This window comes from Anabrus simplex, chromosome 3, assembly GCF_040414725.1.
Source record: "Anabrus simplex isolate iqAnaSimp1 chromosome 3, ASM4041472v1, whole genome shotgun sequence".
In the NCBI taxonomy this organism is placed as follows: Eukaryota; Metazoa; Arthropoda; class Insecta; order Orthoptera; family Tettigoniidae; genus Anabrus; species Anabrus simplex.
This window is the reverse complement of record NC_090267.1, coordinates 73169050-73176599: the sequence shown is the minus strand read 5'-3', so window position 1 is coordinate 73176599 and position 7550 is coordinate 73169050. Positions and strand designations below refer to the sequence as shown.

Genomic DNA, 7550 nt, shown 5'->3' with positions numbered 1-7550 from the left:
TACTCCCTTATACTTTTACTTTGCATTCTTCTCCATTCTTCCATCCCTAGTAGTTCAGTTCGGGATGTAACCTTTCCTAGGAAACACTTGGTGTTGATTATTGTAGCCTTGTAGGCTTCCGGTTGTTGATTTCACTACTTGTATTACTAAATACTTCATATTCCATTCCTGTTGCCAGCGCACTGCAGTTCTCTCGATCTCGAAGTATCTCATTATCTGTATGTTTAGTCTTCCTGGATCCTTTCTGTAGTTATTTCCAAAGAACATGTCTCTTGCTTCGTTTCATTGTTACACAAATCGTTTTCATGAAAACTGTTTAAAGACTTGGTTTGTTTTATTACTAATTTTAAAATGAATATGTTAATGTTTTTGTGCTGGTTTCAATCTGAAATTACCCTAAACAATTTCACGACACCATTGTAACCATGGCAACCAGCGGTCGTCTTTGCACGCTATGTCAGTAGCGTCACCTTCCCACTGTGTGTGTTCTTTCTGTAACAAAGAGGTTAAGAAAATCTCGCATCAGATAAACCCCGTTCTACTCCCCAGTCCAGAATTAAAATCCTTGAACCGGCCGAAAAACGAACCGAGGGCCTTGGATTAAGAGAAAGGCACGTTGCATTTACACCATAGCCCTGGCTAAGGAGAAGAAGAAGAAGAAGAGGAATTCGAATACTACCTATTATATTTAAGAGGTCTAGAATCATTTTCTCACAATTCATATCCGTCATTCTATGCCAGGGCCTCTCAAACGCCCAAAATCTCACGCGTGCAAATTGAGGCGCAAAGTCCCTGTGCACAGTGCATCGGTCCCATTCGGCTCAGCTCGGACCAACGCCTCGTCTCTGGGCTACTCGGCAAAGCTCGGCTCAACTCGGCTCAACTCGGCTCGGATTTGGAGCGCTACGGAGCAAGTGAGGAAGAGGGAGACAGGCGGAGCGAGCGATACAGGCGTGGGGAAAGAGAGAGACAGCGCTATTGCTCCAAATCGAGGAGTGGAGGTCTGCACTCTGGTCAACCGAGCGAAATCGTCTTTTGCACCGTGCACAGTGAATGCATGCACTCTGAGAGGCCCTGTTCTATGCTTTACAGTTCACGAGTGCGAAGTTTCATCATCTGTCCATAATTAATTTACAATATCGCGAGCTAACCGACAGCAAACTCCAAGATTTTTATATTCACTCAAAATTTTTGCATCTCAAGCTTATGAAACCACAGTTATATTTATGTTATTAACGTATAAAACGTGAAAATAAATCTTGGAGGCTACGATGATTCAATAGTAATTCATAAGATATCCCGGTGCCACAATTAAAATTAATGACCTCAGATCATTTTGAATGATTTCTAAATCCTATTGTAATGGTAGATCTTACCTCACCAATACCTATAAATATTCTACTGAGGGAAAGGTAAATTAGCCTCTTAACTCACAAACATAGTCTAAGTGTCTTCCTAACACTCCAAGAGCAAAGATTAAGAAAGGATTATGCTGTTCAACTTCATACTGTACTAATAAAATTGAGGCTCGATCTATTCCGCTGTAACTGAAATATAACTTTCCTGATGCTTTATCCCAGCGTGAGGAGAAGATTCGGAGACAGGCTTCTTTAAGTTGAATCTGTCTCTCCCTATTGTTCCCTCGATTCTGAGTATCGTGATCTCGGGGGTGGATATTGTTTAGTTGTCTCCATCTCCTGCGGCCATGGACAAGACGTGCTGCACCAAAGTGGTTCAACCCAGAGTCCTCGGTTTTGGCAGTAATAGGTTAGAATGGAAACCTACTGAATTATTTAATACTGTATATGCATGCGTGCACAACGGCTATGCTATGAGGTCTGCATAAGCATTAGGAGTACGGCCCATCAGAACCCCCTAGAATTCATGTTATTCTCACTATATTACGAAAGAGCGGCCTGAAGTTTGAGCTATTTAGTAATGAAATCCTTGGTGCAGATTGCTGCCCAAAGAATGCGTAACATTTTTCGTCAGCTGCGCATTTCAAAAGAAGCGATTTTATTCATATATTTAGCATGAAGATTGCACGTCCTTGGAGAAAACATGAAAATGCCACACTGGATACGATTCTCATTTTCAGTGGTAATGGGATAGAGTGGTCCTTCATTAAATACGACCATTTCATAATTACATTTTTGGCCATAGCTGTTCTCTTAATCTCAGAAGCACATTGAATGAACTGGAAATTACTGAGCAGAGCAATATTATTTCTGAGACGCTCTCCATTTTTTTAGAATATCTGTTCTAGCCAATTTATAGGCTCTATCAACAATCATTGCTTTGGTTTCGTTCATGTTAATGTGCAGTCCCATCAAGTGCAGCTCTCGTGATGTATTCGACATAGGTATTCAAGACCACGGGTTACACTATACAGCCATTCCAGTAATGGTGAGTACTGTACATCTACAGTATGTATTACTACTTATTTGCAGCGTTATAGGAAATGAATTTATGGGCTACAGTGGTATTACCCAGAGTGGGAAATGCAATTACCTGGACGGTGCAGATTTATGCCGGGTATTACGATTACAATTAGATAAGTAAGTGGAAAAGTAAATTATAATGCTTTGTTGTACTACTAAATAAATATAGTATAAGTGAAAGTTGTTCCAGTGTATAAATACTATTTTGGCTCTTAACCTAATTCGCTACGCACTGAATATTGAAATATCCAATCCAGTAGCGGCGATTCGGAATTAGAAGTGAGGTAGAGGACAAACATTTATAGACAAGTAAAAGTATCCGAGTTTGTAGAATATAGCGTAATAGCAAGTAACTAGTTATGAAGAAAAATGACGAAATTGTTTTAAGAAATACATCACTTCGGACTGGACTATAGAAGATCTATATTTTGTATCCATTACACTGCTTCAGGCGTTGCTAAATGAACATCTTCCACTCTTCCAGAGAAGGCACGAAGTGCACAGTCTAGCACAATGTGTTTTATTATTTACTGAACTTCTATGCAATAAATTCAAGTAAATAATAATATACCTATGTTATGTTAATTTTATTAATATTGTTAGTCCACCTCTGTGGTGTAGTGGCTAGTGTGATCAGCTGCCACCTTCAGAGGCTTGGGTTCGCTCCCCGGCTCTGCCACGAAATTTGAAAAATGGCACGAGGACTGGAATGACGTCCACTCAACATCTGGAGGCCAACTGAGTAGAGGAATGTTCAATTCACGCCTCTACCATTCCGTGGTTTCCCACTTCGTCTCCAGGCAAATGTCGGGATGGTACCTAGCTCAAAGCAACGGCCGCTTCCTACCCTTTCTCTTGTCTCTCCCTTCCAATCATTCCATCCCCCTACAAGGCCCCTGTTCAGCATATTAGGTGAGGCCACCTGGGCGAGGTACTGGTTCTTACCCCCAGTTTTATCGCCAACCAAAAGTCTAAGGCGGGCCGCACACCGGACGCGTCAAGTCACGTCAGCGACACAGAGACATGACGCATCAGAAAGGAGCACAGTGATAAGCAATGGAAAAACACAAATCGCCGCACACCGGTCTGCGTCTTGATGATATCATCAGCATCCTGCTGCAGACACGAGCGATAAGACACTGCATGTTCCATTTCTATGCGTCATGTCTTAAGCAAACACCTTCTCGTATAGTTCTGTTCCTGCTTTTTCTGAGCAGTGCCAGTGAACACAAGTGCCAGCATGAATGAAGAACAAATCAACATTAAATTAGTGCAATCCGTGGAGAAATATCGAATAATATATGATTATTCGCTACCAGGACATTCGAATAAGAACGAGGTGGATAAAGCGTGGCATGCAGTGTCCAAAGAATTAAATTTAAATGGTAAGTAACTTACATTCAGTAACATATTTATTACTTAGGTCCATGTACAGTAATTACATGTTTAATTATGTAAGAATAAACATTTCTTGCGCAACCAGAATTACTGATAATGTATAGTGCAGCTATATTTATATTTATTCTATAGCGTACTTATTCTGCCAAGAAAGGGCTACGTTTGGTTTCATAAAGTAAGAACACAAGTGATTTCTTAATTCAACAGCCTCGACTGTTGCTCTTCTGTTGCAGGGTTGCAATCTCTGCAACACACGCATCGTATTGTCAGTATTTTCATCCTTATCTGTTACACTCGGTTCACTAAAAACGCCGTCTTTTAGTCTAATGAAGTTATGCAGAACACAAATTGCTCGTATTATGTTGTCTATTTTATCAGGTTTGCAGGCTATAGCTGTACCGAGAACTCTAAATTTAGAAGCAAGCATTCCAAAACCACATTCTACACTCTTTCTAGCTCTGCTAAGCCTATAATTAAAAATCCGCCTTTCATTTGTAAGTTCTCTTCGCGGATAGGGTCTCATGATATGCTTCTGTAATGGGAAAGCTTCATCACCAACGAAAAAATAAGGAAATGGTGAACAGTGATCATCTTTCGGTAGCCTCTTGGGATCAGGTATATTCAGTGTGCCCTGCTGAAGGTTTCTTCCTAAAGCTGAGTTTCGCAACACGCCACCATCACTGTTTCTGCCATAGTCACCAGCTTCTATAACAATGAAAAGTCCATCTGCATCAACCAAAGCTAATAGAACAATAGAAAAATAGCCCTTGTAGTTATAGAAGGATGAGCCACTGTTTCTCGGACACTGGATACGAACGTGTTTCCCGTCTATGGCACCAATGCAGTTAGGCATATTCCAGAGTTCCAAATATCTTTCGGAAATATTCTCCCATAACTCCTTTGAGGGTGCAGGCATAAACTCAGGTTGAAGTGTTGTCCATACTGCCGAACACACTTCATCCACAATTTTGCCGATTGTTGTTTCTCCTCTTTTAAACTGAAAGCTCAAGCATCTGAAGCTGTTGCCAGTAGCTAAGTACCTGGAAATAAAGGACCATGAATACTATTACTGCTAAATTAAATTTTAAAAAGCTTGTAAAAAATTATTTTAGCCAAATTAAACTATTGACAATTGCACTCATATACACACATTCTATAAATTTAATATCATTGAACTGCACTGTTTTTGTTATAAAATGTTTGTTGTGAATTTATTTTTTATGTGTTAATAAGCATTCATTGGTATAGCTATTGTATGTATAGTCCTACTATAGGGCTCTGGCCTCAAGGACATCCTTTATATGAAATAAAATAAATAAATAAAAATAATAATAATAATAATAATAATAATAATAATAATAATAATAATAAGTGTATTTTCTCATTGCAGTGGCCACCTGTAAAGACAAATGGAGAAACTGTAGGAACTGTTGGTCCAGATACTTAAGGCAAGCTCCTACCAGTGGTTCAGCAGTAACCAAAAAGCCCTACTATCTTGCAGACTACTTGGCGTTTTTGACACCATTTACGAAATCAAGAAGACAAGTGGGAAACGTAGAAAATCCGTATGAAGAGGAGCAATCTGCTACAGAGGAACAACCATCATCAGTGGCCATGACAAAAGAAAACGACGAGGAGAATAGTGCTCAAGAAATTATGCAGCCGCTACCTCGAACACGTAGAAGAGATACAAAAAGAAGCGCCATTAAAATGGATATTGACGAAGTTTTCTCTTCATATATTCAGATGAAAACAAAGCGTACGGCTGAAGCGGAGTGTAATAACCCTGATGAGTTGTTTTTCAAAAGCCTGCTACCAGATGTGGCTAAATTATCACCTGCAGCTAAAAGCTCATTTAAGTTGTTTGTGCAGCAAAAATTAAATGACATGCTGTACGGATCAGCCAGGAATGTTCAGTGTAGTGATACTCATTCCCATCCATCAACTTCCGTATTGCATTACGGTGGTCAGACGGGCTCCTCATATACTATCTCACCATTCTCGTATGCAGAGAATTTACCAGAAGAAAACGAGGAAGAACGTGATCACTCATACTGATAAGACGTAGTTACAAAGACAGCACTGTATGGTATGAAGTTATAAGTGAAAAAACCAAAACATTGCACACATATTATTTATATACTTTGTCAATATGAACAATTTCGCAGCTGTGTTCATCATCTAATAAATAATTTAATTATTTTAACAACAAATTATTATTCTAAGCTTTGAACTTACCTTAGTGTTATAAGTAGCTTTTCATCAGGACTTATAGCCTTCCTGTAGTTTGTGTCTTGTTTTCTTAATAATGGAGAAATTTTCTGAAGAAGTTCTGTGTAGCTTTCGGGGTACATTCGGTAGTATGACTGGAATTTTACCGGATCTTTTAGTAAATCATGCGCTAAGGTATAAGCACCATGTTGAGCACACGACATATTAAAATCATGAATCCATTTTATTTTCCTCTTGTTACGCAATTTCAACCACATGTACAGCAAAACATCATCTTCACTCGAGGAGGCCATGTTAACAGCTGATAATGCGTAGCGTATTGATGCAGACACATGCTTCTCCGGTGTGCGGGTACAAGTCTGCATCACGAGTGCGACAAACAAGCGAGTCGTTTTTCATGTTGCGTTGCAGATGTTGACGCGTCCGGTGTGCGGCCTCACTAACGCTCCAGGACACTGCTCTTGAGGCGGTAGAGGTGGGACCCCTCGCTGAGTAGAGGGAAAATCCAACCTTGGAGGGTAAACGGATTAAGAAAGAAAGCACTAAAGAAAGAAAAAATATGACAGAATGAAACCACCAGTTGTATTTGGTAACACAATTTACCGAATGAAACAGTTTAATAAACATCATTATTTAATCCTCTACTGCATACTGTTGCCATTAGGCCACCTCACCTGCCATGATGAACAGGGGCCTTGTGGGGGGAAGGGAAGATTGGAAGGGATAGACGAGGAAGAGGGAAGGTAGCGGCCGTGGCCTTACGTTAGGTACCATTCAGGCATTTGCCTGGATGAGAAGTGAGAAACTACGGAAAACCACTTCCAGGATGGCTGAGGAGGCAACCGAAACCCCCTCTACTCAATTAACCTCCCGAGGCTGAGTGAACACCGTTCCAGCCCCCGTACCACTTTTCAAATTTCTTGGCAGAGCCGGGAGTCGAACCCTGGCCTCCTGAGGTGGCAGCTAATCACACTAACCACTACACTACAGGGGCGGACTCATTTTGTCATATTACCCTTGATAATCATTCAAAAATTGGCTCATATTCCTATTTTGTCTTAATGCTGCGAATTTGCTAGACTGAAATAAGACGTAACACCGTACTGTACCGTTGAGATAAATAAATGAAAGGAGAAGTCAGATCAGAAAAATAGGAGAAAACGAAAGTGAAAATATTTGTACTCCTAATGAGACGCAATAGTTTCATTTGAAACATCATGGAAGGAGATGTTCTTGTAAAAAGCGATGACAATGATCAGACCTTCAAAATTCAAGAACCTCACAGCAGCACCTATGAGAAAATGAAGATGCAGGTAATGCACAGGTGAAGTTGGTTGAAGCAACATTTAGAAAATGATGTTGCTGATTTACACGAGTGTCTCCTTTGTGTCATTAACTTATTAATCTACCTTATTCCATACATAGTTGGCGACAGTCATGGAGAGTTTCCCCAGTTTGAGTTTCCCTTATGGAAGGTGC

General features: G+C 40.2%; 1 protein-coding gene across 1 annotated transcript; it reads left to right on the top strand.

The window, feature by feature from the left end:
• The first annotated feature begins 3573 nt into the window (after positions 1 to 3573).
• LOC137498997 (uncharacterized) lies at positions 3574 to 6178 on the top strand. The gene is made up of 2 exons (XM_068227000.1): positions 3574 to 3826; positions 5230 to 6178. The coding sequence occupies exons 1-2, from the start codon at positions 3682 to 3684 to the stop codon at positions 5895 to 5897; spliced, it is 813 nt and encodes a 270-aa protein (XP_068083101.1). The 5' UTR covers positions 3574 to 3681; the 3' UTR covers positions 5898 to 6178.
• The last annotated feature ends 1372 nt before the right edge of the window (positions 6179 to 7550 follow it).

What these genes read in the sequence shown, in the direction of transcription:
- LOC137498997 (XM_068227000.1), top strand. Translation starts at nt 3,682, where the DNA reads ATGAATGAAGAACAAATCAACATTAAATTAGTGCAATCCGTGGAGAAA. An exon ending in CAAAGAATTAAATTTAAATG is followed by an intron (nt 3,827 to 5,229) that starts GTAAGTAACTTA and finishes TTCTCATTGCAG; the next exon opens with TGGCCACCTGTAAAGACAAA.